The sequence below is a fragment of the Callithrix jacchus genome, chromosome 15, assembly GCF_049354715.1.
Source record: "Callithrix jacchus isolate 240 chromosome 15, calJac240_pri, whole genome shotgun sequence".
Lineage (NCBI taxonomy): Eukaryota > Metazoa > Chordata > Mammalia > Primates > Cebidae > Callithrix > Callithrix jacchus.
The window spans coordinates 70,713,680-70,731,092 of NC_133516.1; the positions used below are offsets into that span (position 1 = coordinate 70,713,680).

At 49.8% G+C, this 17,413-nt stretch overlaps 1 protein-coding gene and 1 pseudogene across 2 annotated transcripts in view; one reads left to right on the forward strand and one right to left on the reverse strand.

Moving 5' to 3' along the window:
• The window catches only part of FBLN2 (fibulin 2), a 91,857-nt gene that overhangs the window by 53,878 nt on the left and 20,566 nt on the right, over positions 1–17,413 (forward strand). For both annotated transcript variants that reach the window (XM_035273727.3, XM_035273728.3), the window contains exons 3-5: positions 9,011–9,122; positions 10,638–10,767; positions 14,677–14,857. In XM_035273727.3, coding sequence (XP_035129618.2) covers positions 9,011–9,122; positions 10,638–10,767; positions 14,677–14,857 — 423 coding nt within the window. The remainder of the gene's footprint in view (positions 1–9,010; positions 9,123–10,637; positions 10,768–14,676; positions 14,858–17,413) is intronic.
• LOC118148254 (small nucleolar RNA U3) lies at positions 6,589–6,669 on the reverse strand (annotated as a pseudogene).

A 17,413-nucleotide genomic window follows, 5' to 3' on the forward strand; every position in this document is an offset into this window, starting at 1 on the left:
AAATGCTGGTATTATAGTCGTGAACCATTGCATCTGGCCTGGATCTATTTTTAAAAGACTCTTTTAGTCTTTAGTTTTAGAGGTTTCTGATCATACTACCTTTTTCAGTACTGTTTTTGTTTGGGAGGAGAAGAGCAGTTCAGGAAGTGTCCACGTGGGCAGCAGGGTGGAAACCATAGGGTTGCCCTGACACCCTACCTCACAGTTACCACCGTCCTGACGGCAGTCAGGAGGAGTTCCCTCCTTCTCTTTATACCCCCGAGCAATCTTGCCTCGTTCCTCTCTGTTTCTGAGCCTCATATGCAAGTCTGTGTGTAGTACTCCCCTGTGACCTGCCTCTTTCCCTGGTGCAGTGCTGGTGTGGTCCTTGTGGGTCATTGCATGTGGTGGCAGTGAGGGAGCTGGCATCATGTGGTCACCCTGCAGCCTACGGACCCTTTCTCTCATTTGTGGGCACTTGGAAACCACCAGGAGACTACCAGAACACTCAGGGCTGTGGGTGTGGCACCTTCTGCTTTACCAGGGGACAGTGAGTTCCAGAGTGGACCTGCTCTGTGCTGCTCGGCATGGGAGCAGTGAGCTTCCTTCCAGGCAAGGGTCGTGCTTACCCTGCTGCCAGGCCCGGAGCCCTGATGCTGTGAAGTCAACCATGCATTCTGAAGCTGGGATGTTGCTGGGCCATGTTGCTGCCAATCCCAGGAGGCCATAGAGAGCCTCTGGGTTGGGGCTGGGCTGTCTGGGTGGAGAGCACCTGCATCTCTCTTTCCACAGTGCTTCTGAGAACCAGCAGGTGGGGAAGGCATTGCTCTCCCTTGGCCTGAGCTCCTGCAAAGCAGCAAAGTAGACAGAAATGGGGAATTCTTGAAAAGCCATTAGAAAGAAGAGGCAGAGTAGGGTTGGCTGAAGGCTGCACCAGTTTCTGCTGCTGAAGGGATGGTTGCTTATCCTTCCATGGATTTGTCTGTCCCTTTGTTAATTAATTTGGAAAGTAGTCACCAAGCATCTTGCATGTGCCAGGGGATAGGGAGGCTGCGTTTACTGAGCACTAGCTGTTTGCCACACACTGAATCTTATGTCCCTACTTGTGAAATGTGGGTGGGGGGCTTACTTGCCCATTTTACAGGGAAGGAAATGGAGGCTCAGAAGCTGAGTGACTTGCCCAGGTCCCCCACCCAGTGAGTGGTGGCCCAGCTACACACCTGTGCTTCCAGCGGTGGGAGGACACACCTGTGATTGTCTTGTGACCCTGGTAGCATCTGCTACTTAGAGGTTGTGTAAAGGGAGGTGGCCAGTAAGGGTTTGCATTCTTCTTTGTCATTTCCCTAAGCCTGTGCCCTTGGGCTGTATCTCTTTCTCTTTTTTTTTTTTTTGAAAAGGAGTCTTGCATTGTTGCCAGGTTGGAGTGCAGTGGTGTGGTTTCAGCTCCCTGCAACCTCCGCCTCCCAGATTCAAGTGATTCTGGGACTACAGGCGCATGCCACTGTGCCTGGCTAATTTTTTGTGTTTTTAGTAGAGATGGGATTTCATCACGTTAGCCAGGATGGTCTCCATCTCCTGATCTCATGATCCACATGTGTCGGCCTACCAAAGTGTTGGGATTACAGGCATTAGCCACAGGGCCTGGCTGGGCTATACCTCTTAAACTCTTAGAACCTCTTTTTACACCTCTGGGACAGGGAGATCATCACACTGACCTCCTGTTGTTGATGTGAGCTTTACATGAGATACACCAAGATCCTGAAATATTTCACCCAGCCCCAGATTTACCAGGGACCTGGTCTGTGCTGTGTGCTGCGCACTGGAGACCCTGAAATGATCAGACTGATTCTTGGCCCATGACCCTCACAATCTGGTGGTTAGCACAAGCCTGCCACCTGATAGGGACATCGTGGTGGAAGGATGTGAGTGAAGTCAGAGGAGGCAGCTGATTTTCCTGGTTGCTAGACAGAGCCTGCTGGATGGACAGACAGGGAGTCACATCTGGACTGCCTCATTAGGAATGGGTAGTTGGACACTCGCCAGGTGGCCAAGGTGGAAGAAGGGCATCCCATGAGGGAACAGCATGTGCAAAGGCATAGAAGAAGAGAAGGTGTGTGTGGCTAGGAGCTGAGTCTGGGCTGTCCTGTGAAGGCCCTGAGTCTCACTCCGGAGAGAGGCACTTGATCCTATAGGGCAGTGGCTTTCCTGTGGGATCTCTGGAGCCCCAGGGCTCCCAAGATGACTCATGGATGGGAAGGCCAGGGCATTGTGAGGAAGACTAGGTAAGGTGACGTGATGAGGACTGAGTAGGAGCTAGTTTAGATATGGAAGTCAGGAAGACCCTCTCTGAGGAGGAGAGTTCTCCCAAAAAAGAGAAGGAGCTTGCCCCATACAGAGTAGGGGCAGCAGATGGCACAGGGACAGGTGGAGGATCCAGGCAGGCAGCATGGCAAGTGCCCAGGCCTTGGGGCAGGACTGAGCCCAAGGAGCTCCTGAGTAGAGAGAGCGAGTGCGAGAGTGGGTCAGAGAAAGGAGGCCAGGAGGGGAGGCGGGCAGTGCCCCACCATATAGGGCTTTGTAAGGAAAGTGGGGACCATGGGGGGCCATAGGCGCAGGAGAGATCCAGTCTTACTTGTATTTGCGGACAGTCATTCTGTAGGCCTGTGGGTGATGGGCTGGAGGGTGACAGAAGTGGGAACAAGGAGGACAGGAGGGGGTGGTAGAAGAGGGGGTGGCTGGTGGACTGGGATGCCTTTGGAGGTGGTCCCATGAGTGATGGATTGGAGGGAGGTGGGGGACGGGGGATTGGCCTGAGGATGGCAGGGCCTTTGTTGACGCAGGAAGACCCGGGGAGGGGGCAGCTCAGGAAAATCCGGAGCTGAGCAAATTCCAGCTGTGGGGGGGAGGCAGGGAGACATCTGGGGTGGTTTCTTGGCCAGCTGTGGGCATGTGCATGTGATGTGGGGGCGGGGGCAAGGAGAAGGTGGCATTGGAAGCTTGGAGATCAGATCAGCCAGGCCAGGGTGTGATGGAGAAGAAGCCCCAGGGCTGAGACTCCAAAAGCCTGGTGGTCAGGAACTTAAAATGTGTGTGTGTGTGTGTGTGTGTGTGTGTGTGTGAGAGAGAGAGAGAGAGAGAGAGAGGTGATCTCAGAAGGAGACTTGGAGGAGAGTAGGTGGAGGTTGCTACTGGTTGGAGAATCAGGGTAGAGAGCTGGGCCTCTGGACATAAGATGAGTTGTACTCACTCACCTCACCTTGCCGGGCTTTGCCTGGCTCTGCCTCCCACATTTTGGATGGCACTTGGCAATGCCACTCATGGTACCTGCACAATTTCCCCTGCTGCTGCAAGTGGCTGGCCCTCCCAGCATAAGGGTCATAGCTCCTGAGCTTTGTTTGTGAAGGAAGGTGGCCAGGAGAGAATGGGGAGAAGCATGCCAAGCTCAGGCTGAAACCTGGCATCTGATCAAGGAGGGGCAGGTGGAGGACGCCATTCAACCGCCACAAAAGCAGACCCACTTCTCGGGCTGGTGATAGTTACAGTCTCAGAGAGGACCTTCAGGATCAGCTGCATCAGGTCCCCTGTGCAACAGACGTGGGGAAGCTCAGGCTTGGAGAAAGGAGAGGAAGAGGGGAAATTGAAGATTGGGACTTCTTTTTTAAATTTGTACACACTTATGGGGTGGGTACATATGAAATCCTGTGACATGTATGTAATTCATAGTGATTAAGGCAGGGTTTTGAAGGTATCCATCACCTGAGCACAGTGCATTTTTGTGAAGTGTAGTCACCTTGCTTGGGATTTCTAATTCCCCAGCTCATCTGTGAATAGGAATGCTGTCAGTACCCACTCTTAGTAACTTTGAGTTTTGTGTGCTGGGACCTGGCCTGGCTGGTTGCTGGCTCTGCTGTACTTCAGGGCATCCCACTGATGTCACCTGGCTAAGAGCCAGGGACCATCATCTCTGTAAGGCAATCTTAGAGGAGGTTTAGGAAGGGAGGATTTGGTCCTGTAGAAAAATGTTGTGAGTCTCAGCTGTGCAGAAGAGAGGATAAGCCACCTGGGCAGAGTCACAGCCCGTCAGAAGTATTCAAATGATGAGAGACTCCCACATGCCCAGAGCGTAACAAGAGGGGATGAAGCATTGAATAGTGGCGTCACCTTCAGTGGCTACAGAGACTCAAGTTGGGACTGTGGCATCTGGAAGGTGGAGGCAGGGCTCTGCCTGGCACCCGGTACTCCTGAGTCCTGGGCCAGACATATCTGAGCCATGTTCCATTCAGATGGTGAGCACTGATCCCAGCCTCCGACACAGCGGCTCTCAGGGGCCCAGGGTCTTCTAGATTCATTCAGCAAATACTCATTGAACACCTGCCATGTGCCAGTGGCTGATACAGCTGTGATCGAGATAGATAAGATACCTACCATCTGCGAGCTGACATTGCAGAGGAGGAAACAGACAACTGAGAAAGTAAACTCAAACAAGAGCCTCTCACAGTGCCATCTCCTGTCAGAGGGTTATTTATTTGTTTGTTTGAGACAAGATCTTAGTCTGTCACCCAGATTGGAGTGCAGTGGCGCAAGCGTGCCTCCCTGAAGCTTTCGTCTCCTGGCTCAAGCAATCCTTTCCCCTCAGGCTCCTGAGTAGCTGGGAATGCAGGCATGTGCCACCATGCCCGGTTAAATTTTTTCTTTTTAAGAGACAGTCACACTGTGTTCCTCAGGCTGGTCTCAAACTACCAGTCTCAAGTGATCCTCCTGCTTCAGCCTGGCAGAGTACTGGGATTACAAGCTGTGGATTTTATTTTATAAAAGAAGAAGATTCTCTTTATTCTGAAATTATCTTTGTAAATTTTGTTCTAATACTACCTTTATAGATTTGTAATTTACTTTTGTGTATGATGTGATGTGGGTCCCAGCATCATATGTTAAATTCTTTCCCTGCTAAGTTTGAACGTTGCCTTCCTCATATATTCAGTTTCCATATGCACATAGCTCTGCTTCTGAACTCTTCTCCATTGAGCTCCTTGTCTCCTTGTTCTGATTATTAGAACTTTGAAGCGTATTCTGATACTGTTAGAGAAAGTCTGCCTTCTCTATTCTTATTTTTCAGAAATGTTCTTGGGTATTCTTAAACATTTGTTTTTTTTGGATGAATTTTAGAATTAACATGACAAATTTTGTAACCGTTATGCTTTGCTTTGGTTGGAATCACATTGAAATTGTAGAGTCAGTAGAAGAGAATTGACATCTTTAAGGTGTTGAATTACCCATCCAGACACATGGTATGTATTTTGAATAAAGTGTATGTTATATCCATTAGACAATTAAATTTTCTTCTTCATGTGAATCAAGCATGTTTACTGTAGATTTATTTCTAGGGATTTTTTTTTCCTATTAACTTTTCTATTTAATTGTTATGGGGGTATAGGAAAGCCACCAATTTGAGTGCGTTGTTTCTGGCTACTGTATTATAACTCATTATTGTTAATTGTATCAATTCTAATACTTTGTGAGTTTTGATTCTCTTGGATTGTCTGGGAAGATGAAACCATAACATCTGCCAATAATGACTGTTGTTTCTTCTTTCTGTTATTTCTTTGGCCCTTTTCTCTCTCTCTCTTTTTTTTTTCTCCGAGACAGTCTTGCTCTGTCACCCAGGCTGGAGTGCAGTGGCATGATCCTGGCTCACTGTAACCTGTGCCTCCCTTGTTCAAGTAATTCTTCTGCCTCAGCCTCTCGAGTAGCTGGGATTACAGTTACATGCCACCACGCCTGGCTATTTTGTGTTTTTAGTAGAGACAGAGTTTCACCATGTTGGCTAGGCCAGTCTTGAACTCCTGACCTTATGATCCACCTACCTTGGCCTCTCAAAGTGCTGGGATTACAGGCGCGAGCCACTGTGCTTGGCCTCCTTTTTTCTTGTTTTACTGTATTTGCTAGTATCTGCAGGGCAATGCTATACAGTAGCATGGCCCATGGGCATTATTTTTGTAATATTTAATGATTCAGTGGGGGGTGTGTTTAATGTTCCCCCATTGAGTGTGATGTTTGCTATGTGCTTCTGGTAGACACCAGTTTTCAAGAACTCTCCTTCCTCTCGGTGCCTCAGAGCAGAACAGTAACAGGCTGTGATGAAAGCTGTTTTCCCTGTGGAATAGAGCCTGAGGAAAGCTTAGTGACTTGCTGTGCCTGCTAAGCTCTTGCTCCTGCTGGAGTATGCCAGCGCTGTCCTTCACAGCATCTGTCCTTCAGCCCTGCACCCTTACATGAACTGCTCAGGACATTTAGAGGACTTTGTGGGCCTTCCTGCACAGCCCTTTCATCCTCATACACAGAAGGACACTGAGCCTGTAGGAAGGAGAAGCAGCTGTCAGTGGTAATACTGAGATGTGGATCCAGGCCCGTCAGGCTCAGAGGCACTGTCTGTTACCTGTTGCCCCCCAGCATGAATGTCTAGGCATTCTGTTCATACAGAATGCCTTGACTTAGGAATGTCACTTTCAGACCTCAGGGGAAAATACTTGGGTTAATTACACTTCTCATTTTTTGGCGTGGCTCTTATTATCCTCTTTGCAAGACTCTCTCTTGTTTTATTTATATATTACTATTTTATTTTCGGTGCTCTACACGTTCAGAGAAACTTCTCTGGTAACAAACTATAGAAATGATCCCTGAAAGTATCGTCTTAATATCTTTCATCTCCTTTCTCCATTCCCATCCACCACCTCCGCCCCCATAGCTGACAGTTCTATCTCATCGGTGTATTTTTGCTTTCATGTGTTCTTGCAAAGTATGTATTGTTATTTTACATGTGATATTTTAAATTTGTGTAATAGAACTGATTTGGCTTTTTCCTTTTTTCCCTTAGTGCTATGTTCCTCCACATTGTTGTGTGTCCGTGTGTCTGGCTCATGCTGCTGAGTTTGTATCCAGTGTGTTGTTTTTGTTAGCTCCTCCATGTAGGATGGCCCCCATTTTCCTCATCTTCCCCCCAGCGATGGACATTCAGGCTTTCCCCAGCCCCCTTCCACAAATAACACTTGACATGGGCATCCTTATACTGGTTGTGTTACGGGCTGTGGTGAGGGCTTCCCTGGTATGGACAGCAGGAGCAGAGCGTCTGGGTCCTAGATGATGCATGTGCTTAACTGTATAAGCAAGTGGTGCCACATCTCCCTCAAGCTGGCTGCACCACTTGCCACTCCCACCGCAGACACGGGGACATACAGCAGTGTGGAGGAACACAGCACTGAAGGAGAAAAGGGGATCCTCACCTCTGGCTCGCATTTCTCATATTTCCAGTTTAATGGATATATTATTATGATTTTTTGAGACAGAGTCTCGCTCTGTCACCCAGGCTGGAGTGCAGTGGCTCGATCTCAGCTCAGTGCAACCTCCGCCCCGACTCCCCATCGCTGGGCTCAAGCAATCCTCCCACTTCAGCCTCCCGAGTAGCTGGGCTAACTTTTGTATTTTTTGTGGAGTTGGGGTTTCACCATGTTGCCCAGGCTGGTCTCCAACTCCTGAACTCAAGCTACCAACCCATCTTAGCCTCTCAAAATGCTGGGATTACAGGTGTGAACCCCCACATCTGGCCTAAGGGGTCTTTTACTTTGGAGATCTTTTTTTTTTGTTGTTAGTTTTCAGGAGTTTATTATGTTTCATAGATGGCAACTCCTTGTCAGTTTTGGACATTCCAGAAACGTCTCCTAATCTGTCAACAGTCTTTGTTATACATATTATTTGAATTTTGAGTTAATCAAATTCATCAATTTTTGTAACCTATAGCTGTGCCTTGGAGTTTTAAGAAGTTCTCCGCTACTCTTGACTCCTTCCAGCCTCCCCGTCACAAATACAGTTGCCCCTTGAACAACTCAGGAGTGAGGGGTGCTGACCCCACTGACAGTCAAGAATCTGCATGTGACCTTTGACTCCTCAGAAACTTGATTAATAGCTGACTGTTGACAGGAAGCCTTACCGATAACACAAATAGTCAGTTAGCACAAACTTTGTATGTTATATGTATTATACACTATATTCTTATAGTAAAGTAAGCCTGAGAAAAGGAAATGTTATTGAGAAAATCTGTTCACTATTTCTGCAGTGGAAGTGGGCCATCATACAGGTCTCCATCCTCGCTCTCTTCATGTTGAGTAGGCTGAGGAGGAGGGCTTGATCTTGCCATCTCAGGGGTGGCAGAGGCTCCCATAACAATTAAATAGAAAAGTTAATAGGAAAAAAATTCCCCAAAATTCCCTAGAAATAAATCTACAGTAAATATGCTTGATTCACATGAAGAAGAAAATTTAATCATCTTACGGGTATAACGTACACTTTATTCAGAATGAATACATACGTGTGTCTGGATGGGTGATTCAGCACCTTATTTACTCAACAATGAGTAGATGACTGTTCTCTTCTACTCACTCTACAGCTTCAGTGCGATTCCAAAAGCAAAGACTCCTGTCTTGTTCAGGGGTCAGGTGTGTATTCAACATGAACCCTCTGTGAATTTCCTGGATGAGCTTAAACTTCTCTTGCTGCCACTGCTGCTGTTTTCTTATCTCTTGTCCTGTCTTGGTGTGTTAGACTGGGTTCCTTAGAAGCAGAGCTTGAGTTGAGGGGGTCCTGTGCATGTGTTGGTTCATTTGGGGAGACATCTCAGGAGAACTATTTGAGGAGTGAGGGGTGAGAGGTGTTCAAAGCTGTGACCTGCATGCGGTCTGACCCGTGGGATCTCTGGAGTGTGGGTGGCCCCACAGAGCTGGCTGCTTTGAGCCTGAGGGCTGAGGTCTAGCCCCATGTTAGCCTGTTTTTGCCTGGGCTCCTCCCAGCCCCTGTGGGGAGGACTCCACCTCCCAGACAGTTCTCCAAAGACAGCTGTGTTGTGAGCTGTTAGCGGCCAGCATGCACAGCAGCAGGGGTGGGTGTTTCCCTGCCCAGTGAAGGAGACCTGGACGGGCACCTGCGCATCTGCTGTACTTGGTGACCTCTGTATGGTGACTGTTTCTCATGTTGCCATCCATAGGCTCCACCAAGGACCTGATCGAGACGTGCTGCGCAGCTGGACAGCAGTGGGCCATCGACAATGACGAATGCCTGGAGATCCCTGAGAGCGGCACCGAGGGCAGCATCTGCAGGTAGGGTGGGCTCCTTGGAGCAGGCAGAGCTGCCCACTAGCCTTCTCCAGAACCCTGCTTGCCTAGGACCCAAGGTCTTGGGCAGCCCAGAGAGAGTGTAACTTCACCTGCCTCTGGGGCACGAGAGTGACTGGGTATGGCTGCTATGGGCCATCTGGCCAGGCTTTCTCCAGGCATGGAAAGTCCAAGATGTCCCAGGAACAAACCAGCCACATAAATTGGTAACTGGCCTAGTGAACAGGATCTGAGGAATATATAATTTGAAACAGGTTTTAAAAAACTGCTCCCCTCCCCACACGCTGCAGTTGCTGCTGCACAGCCTCCTCGGGCCTTTTCTCCTCTGCCCTCTTCCTTCCCCCGCTCTACTGCCCTTGGGCCTCCGGGAGGCTGCCCTCTCACCATGCTCCCTTGCTGCCGTCCTGAATGTTTCTTCTGACTCTGATATCGCAGCAAAGCAATCATTTATCCTCGTGCCTTATTCCCTTTTCCAGGCCCAGGAGGGCTCTTGGTCAGCTGCTCATACTTTCTTTTTTTCCTGGGACCCCGTCTCACCTGCTCATTTTTCCAGACAAGAAAGATGTGGTTCAGAGAGGCAGTGTGATTCACTCAAAGCCACACAGCTCACTGGCAGCATGGCCACGATTAGACCCTATGTTTCCCAATTTTCAGACCATTCCACCTCCTTTACAACAGTTGTGAAACCCCGTCTCTACTAAAAATACAAAAAATTAGCTGGGCATGGTGGCATGTGCCTGTAATCCCAGATACTCAGGAGGCTGAGGCAGGAGAATTGCCTGAACCTAGGAGGCGGAGGTTGCGGTGAGCTGAGATCACGACATTGCACTCCAGCCTGGGTGACAAGAGCGAAACTCCATCTCAAAAAAAAAAAAAAAAAAAAATTTATATTTTAACCTTGTCTTTCCCTTCTGCTATTCCACCAATTTTGGGCTACTTAGGATTTAGAGCATGCACCACTGGGACCTCTGGAGTTTGGAGCCAGCGGTCCTAGTGCATGCTTGCATCCCTATTGTGGACATGCCCTGCCTCAGGGGGTGCTGAACCCTGCCCCCAATAATCCCCACCACTCTGTCCTGGCTCCGGCCTCTGCAGCTGACTTGTCAGCCACCTCTGTCCCAGGCAGCCCAACGGTAACTGGAAGGCAGTGACCAGGGACCTGGAGCCTGTGCTCCTCCAGGCTGACCTGCCAGCCTTTCTGGGATTGGGTCTCTCTGTCCTTCTTAACCCATGTGGTGGTGGGGGCCCTGATACCAACCCTTCTCTCTCAGAGGTCAGGGACACACAGCTCCTAGTCTAGGGACCCAGTCCTGCTTCTTCTTGGTTAAGCCAAGAAATGAAACCCATGCACTCCAGCGGAGGTTGTGCCGGCTCGGCCACCAGCAGCAGCTCCCTCGCCGTGGACCTTGGACAGGGCTTCCCTCCTCTGAGCCTCACTCAGTTTCCCCTCTGGGAGGATGGGGCGGGTGATCAGGGGCTGAGGTGTCCTCTCTGTTGTAGGACAGCCCAGAGGCACTGCTGTATCTCCTACTTGAAGGAGAAGAGCTGCATGGCCGGCGTTCTGGGAGCCAAGGAGGGTGAGACCTGTGGGGCTGAGGACAACGACACCTGCAGTGTCTCCCTGTACAAGGCAAGCCTGACCTGCATCCTTCACGGTGGGGCGGGGCAGGGCGGCGACGGGGGAAGCTGGCCTGGGCCTGAAGGTCCTCACGGTCCAAGAAGTTAGGCTTTCCTTGGGACTCCTCCCGGGGGTGGTGCTCACGCCTGAGCTGGGGGACTCTTCATCTGCGCAGAAAATGTCATCAGTTATTATACTGACCAATTAATTCAGAGAATTTTTTTAGAGCATCAGTGTGTGCCCCAGGCCCTGTTTTAGGCATCAGGAGTGTAGCAATGAATAACACAGATTGTAATTCCGTGTGTGCCCCGGGCCCTGTTTTAGGCATCAGGAGAGTAGCAATGAATAACACAGGTTGTAATTCCTGCCCTCCTGGGGATTTCTTTCTGGCCAGGAAGACAGAGGAAGATCACGGTGAATATGTTAGCACGTGGTGGTCGCAGGTGGTTATGCTAAGTAGGAAAAACTAAAAAGAGGTGGGATGAGTAGTGTCAGGGCTGGGGAGGGGCTACAGTATCAGCTGACAGCCTCACTGAGAAGGGGACATTTGTGCAGTGCCTGGTGTAGGGACGTCTGTGAAAATGCTTTCAGGCAGAGTGCAGCACGTACGAAGGCCCTGAGGTCACAGCCTGCTTGGCATGTCTAGGTTGTGTGGCTGGAGTATAGCGAGTGACAGGGGGCAGGCAGAGCCAACCCCAGAGAGATGACAGGGCTCTCGGCCATCATGGGAAGGACTGTGGTTTGACTCTGAGTAGTAGGTGGACCCCATGGAGAGTTTGAGGGACGTAATTTAGGTCCCTTCTGGCAGTTGTGGGGACTGGTTATTGATGGTGGCTTTTTCCACATGGGCAATGGGATTGGGATGGAGTAAAACCCCACCAGGCAGCAGTGGTGCAGAGAACAGTGTGAGCTAACACACAGGCGAGGATGTTGGGAAATGCGGTGTGTGGTCCAGTGATCTGGCAGCAGTAGAGACAGGCCACCAGGAGTCCTCAGGCTGGCACATAAAGGACAGCAGAAGATGCTGAGAGCTTTGGACTTCCAGCAGAGTGTCTGCACAGCCCTGGGAGGGATTTGCATCAGGAGGTCAGTTTGTGTGCTGGAGCTCATGGTGACCACTGCAGGACAGAGCCAGGGACAGGTGTCAGTTTGGCTATAAGTAATGGAAACCTTCCTGGAACGCTGGCTTTTCTCTCATATGCTGCAGGCTGGGGAAGGCAGACCTGAGTTAGGGGAGTGAGTGGCTCCATGGTCATCAGGAATGGGGCACGGGCATGGTGGTCTTCCTGACCTGCCAGCTCTAATTTACCACCTTATGGTCCAGGACAAACTCCAGAAAAGGACAGGAGAGCTCCCTTGTTTTAAATAATAATAATAATTATTATTATTATTTTGAGATGGAGTCTCTGTCACCCAGGCTGGAGTGCAGTGGCATGATCTCAGCTTGCTGCATCCTTTGCCTCCCAGGTTCAAGCAATTCTCCTGCCTCAGCCTCCCCAGTAGCTGGGATGACCGGCATGCACCACCACGCTTGGCAAACTTTTGTATTTTTAGTAAAGACAGGGTTTCACCATGTTGACCAGGTTGGTCTCCAGCTCCTGACCTCAGGTAATCCACCTACCTCGGCTTCCCAAAGTGCTGGGATTACAGGCAGGGGCCAACATGCCCGGCTTAAATTATTTTTGGTCATGGTGAAATATATGTGATGTAAGACTGATTGTCTTAACGATGTTTAAGTGCACAGCTCAGTGGCATTGTTCATCACCACCATCCGTCCGCGGAATTTCTCCTCGAGCTGAAACTATTCCCATTAAACACTAACTCCCATTCCCTGTCCCTGTAGCTCCTGGTAACCACCATTCCACTTTTTGTGTCTGTGAGTTGGACTCCTCTGGGGAACTCATATAAGTGGAATTATTCCGTGTTTGATCTTTTGTGTCTGGCTTATTTCACTTAACATAATGTCTTCAAGGCCATATGTAGCAAATGTAAGTGTTTCCTTCCTTTTTGAGTTGGAATAATAATATTCCATTGTGTAAGACAGACCACATTTTCTGTATCTGTCCATTCATCAGTGGACACTTAGGTTGCCTCTGCCTTTTGGCTGTTGTGAATAATAATGCTGCTGTGAACATTAGCAGAAGAGCTCCCTTTTTTGAGGGTGGACGGTACTTCTGCTTAGATTTCATTGGCTGGAGCTTAGTCTGCTGGCCACACCTAGCTGCAAGGAAGGCTAAGGAATGTAGCTTCTTTATTCTGGGAGGACAGATGCCCCACTGAACATGAGGAAGAAGGGAAAACAGACATTGGGATGGATAGCTGGCTGTCTACAGCAGAGGTGAGGGCAAACTAGGGCAGTAGCACAGTTTCAGGAAACCTCCCAGAAGGGACCTCATCCTGATTGGGGAGTCGCAAAAGGAGTTGAAGCCCACGGTTCGAAGCCTAGGTGATGGTGACAGAGGCCGCTAGATGGTTCTGGCATTTGGGGGAGGAATTTGACTTCAATTTTCGTCATGTTGGGGTCAGTTTTTTCCTTAAAACAACTAGTATTAGTGAGAAGACCCCGTTGACAGAGTTTAGAAACGTTTAGAATCCCCTTTTCTGTTTTTGACGAGGTCTCTTTTCTGAGCCTCAGCTTTTCTATCTGGAAAACTGGGATAATAATCCTTGTCTTTTTGGTTGGTTGTGGGGAATCAGAGATAATGCAACTAAGTGTTAAGTGTGTGTTGGGCCTTCAGTAGTGGGAAGTGCTCAATGTTGAGAGACGCAGGACTGGAGTACCTGTTAGCTTTTGCTGGGTAACATATCATCCAAAACCCAGTGCCCTGTTGCTGGCTTAGCGCATGGATTTGTGGTCAGCCAAGTACTTCTGCTGACCTGAGCCATGCTCAGCTGATCCTGGGGGGCTTGCTTATGTGGCTGCTGCCAGCTGACGGCTCCACTGGAGCTAGATGATCTAGGATGGTCTCTGCTGGAATGACTTGTCTCTGCTCCACGCAGTGTCTCAACCCCCAGCAGGCTAGCATGGGCCTGTTCCATTAGTGGATGTGCAGAGTTCCAGGAAAAGAAGTCGAAGCATTCAAGGTCCTTTGAGGCCTAGGCTAGGAACTGGTACACCGTCATGTGTATCTCATTCTATTGGCCAAAGCAAGACATAAGGCACAACTACGAGGCTGGGAAATACACACATTCTCTTGATAGAAGTAGCTGCAATATCACATTGCCAAGACAGTGAATACAGAAAAGAGTGAATAATTGGTGCTGTTACTGTAGTCAATATACCACTGTATTTTAAAATAATTAAACCAATTTATTTTTGAAAAAAGTGGTCTGGGTTGGGGTAGATCTACATCTTTAGGATCCCAGTCTGCTATTTTTATGTTTACTTATCTTTAACTTGTAGCTTTCATCTTCAGGGTCACTTCATGGCCCAAGTGGGCTGCTAAAGCTCCAGCCACAACATATGTGCTCCAAGAAGGAGAAAGAGGGGGAGCAAAAATGATGTACTTGATTCAAGTAGAGTTATCCCCAGTTTAAAGCCCTCCTGAAGGCTACCGAGTGAATCTGTCTCTAACTGTAAAGGCCCCTGGGAAATGCTGCCTTTTAGCTGATTGAATAGAATTGGGGTTTGCTAGTAAACATGAGGGGATAATGAGTGTGGCTGGGGGGTTAATTTATAGTTCCTTCCACAATGGGCCTTTATTTGTTATCTATTTCAAAAGACTTAAATTAGCCCTACCCTGTGCCAGACCTGGGAAATAGAGGCAGAGGACCCCTCTGCCCTGGGAGAGTGCATAGTCTGGCACTCCTCCAGAGGAGATAAGATAATGGTCAATTCACCTTGATTTATCAGCCCTTCCTCTGAGCCTAGCTCCAGGCTAGGGCCAGGGATTGGGCAGTGATAACCGTCTCTCCCTGCAGCAATGCTGTGACTGCTGTGGCCTGGGCCTCCGAGTGCGGGCTGAGGGCCAGTCGTGTGAGTCCAATCCCAACCTGGGCTATCCCTGCAATCATGTCATGCTCTCCTGCTGTGAGGGTGAAGAGGCTCTCATAGTACCTGAGGTCCGCCGACCTCCAGAGCCCGCGGCTGCACCACGGAGAGGTGAGTGCTGCCCTTCCCTGGCTTTAGCATATGAGGCCAAGGCTGGGTGACCTCTGGCCTTCTGTGGGGACCCTGGCTCCATAATTACCTGTGGCTTGAGACACAAGGTCTACTTTAAACAGAGTTCTCAGGATGGTGATTTTATTGTTTTCTGTGGACCACCCACTCCACCCACCTAACCACAAACTACCACCTATCACCCTTTCACCATCCACTCATCACCCTCCCCTCTCTTTATCTATACATCTTCTTCCCTATCCACTTAGTCTGCTCTTTTTCCATCCATCCATTGCGCTTGTCCCCACCCATCCTCCTGTCCTCTTGTCTGTCTATCCATTCATCCACTCCCCCATTCATCCTCTATCCCATCATCTGTCCATCCATTTATCCATCCACCCACCCACCACCTACCCACCCAATTATCCATCCATCCATCCATCTATCCATCCACCTGCCCACCCATCCACCCACTTACCCACCCATCTATCCATCCACCTACTCACCCATCCACCCACCTACCCACCCATCTACCCATTCACTCACCCACCCATCTATGTATCCATCCATCCATTTATCCATCTATCTATCTACCCTCTAGCCATTCATCCATGCATTCATCCCTTCATCCATTCATCAATTCCTCCATGCATCCATTTATCCATCTACCTACCCATCCATTCATTCATTCATCTGTCCATCTGTCTGACCATCTATTCATCTATCCATTCATCCATCTACCCACCCATCTGTCCATTTATCTATCCTTATGTCCGTCCATCCATCCATCCATCCATCCATCCATCCATCCATCCATCTATCCATCCATCCATGCATTTATCCATCCATCCATCCATCCATCCACCCACCCACCCATCCATCCTCCCTCATTGTTCTTGGTGTCATCCCCTTCAGTTTCCCTTCTTGTGATGTGTGTTACAGCTTCCATGTCTAGTTCCTGTCTCCTAGCCAGGGTTGTCTCCTGGACCCATGACCATTAGCCTTCTCTGTGCCTGGTAGATCTGCAGGAGCTCGATGAGGGTGCCCCAGTGAGTCAGCAGGTGTCCTTTGTGCACATGGGCGTTGGTGGCCCTGGGGCTGGTGCCATGAGAGTCCTGGCAGACCTGCTTTGTGGGTATCCACATGTTCAGCCTCAACTGGTTGGGGGTTAGATGTCCAGGTGGGTTCCAGAACCACTAGCTTAGTTTTTATGCTGTTCCTGTGGCCCATCACCTGGGGCCCCTGTAGATTTGTCCTGGACACTTCATGGAGTGGGAATTAAAGCCACAATTTAATCCTGGTATCAAGATTAAACTCTTGGCCTTGGGAGTCAAGCAGACTTGGTTGGAATCCCAGCTCCTTTGCTTACCTGGGGCAAGTGACACAGTCCTCAGAGCCTTCATTGTGGCATCTGTCAAATGGAGTTGTATTCTTTACCTTGTTCAGTGCAAGGATGAATGATAGGATACCTGTCAGGCGCTTTCTGCAGTGCCTAGTGATGCACTCAGTGTTGCCACCAATATTGCTGCTACCAATGCCATGTGTCAGGAGCTCAGAGCAGGAAGATGAGGTCCGGAGAAGGGCAGGATCTTGCCCCAGGCATATGCCGGGTCTTTGGCACAGCCAGGGCTGGACATCTTGGCTCTAATGACTCCAATTCTGCCTCAGGCTTCCTGTTGCCCAGAATTTTACCTAGACCCAGTCAGCCTGGGCTCCAAGCAACCCAGGTCTCTGTCATTATAATGCAAGATGGCGGAAGTCTGTGCATAGGGATTAAGATGCCTGCTGTCCGCAGCTGCCAGGGCCCAGGAGATCCTACAGAAAGAGCTCATATCCTGTGAGGTACAGGTGGGGGAACAGATACCTGGATCTCCTATCAGGATGAGGCAGGTGTGAGTGTGTTGGGGTTGGACCAGGCCAGGCCTGGGCAGATTAACCAATATAGATGGACAAACCACCCTTGCCAATCCAATGTGGGTACAGAGACTAAGTCCAGTCTAAGAAAGTGCCGCTTGCTGAGATTGGCTCTAAGGGGCTGATTGAGTACTGGTATGAAGGCCAGGTTAGTACACAGAAGAGTCTGGCTCAAGATAGAGTTTGAGAGGGAGTCTGGCTTCAGAAGTCAAAGGACGGGTGGGTGGGCAACAGGGCCAGGCATGATCCAGACCAGAGATCCATGCTTCTTCCTCCTGTGAGGAACATGCTGGTGAGGGTGAGCTGAGCCTGAATCCTGGAGGTGCTGCCTAGCCTGTGGTGTGCTAGGAGGGGCCCTGGGCCCAGGTCTGTCCGCCACCTGCCTGCAGTGCTGAATCTCTGCAGGGCCAGACTGTCAGCCATTATGGCCCTGCCTGGAGGCACCGGCTGGGACTGATTGGGCTGCAGCTTAATGTAAACATCCTCCATATGAAACACGTTCCTCAGACATGACTTCATGCAGCTACTCTCTCTGTGGGCTCCACTGCCTGGGTTGGGTGGGAAGGGTGGAGGCCCTGGGCTGGCACAGAGCTTGGAGGGGCTGTAGGCCTCCCCCTGAAGTCCTGGCTGCATGCTTTCACATGC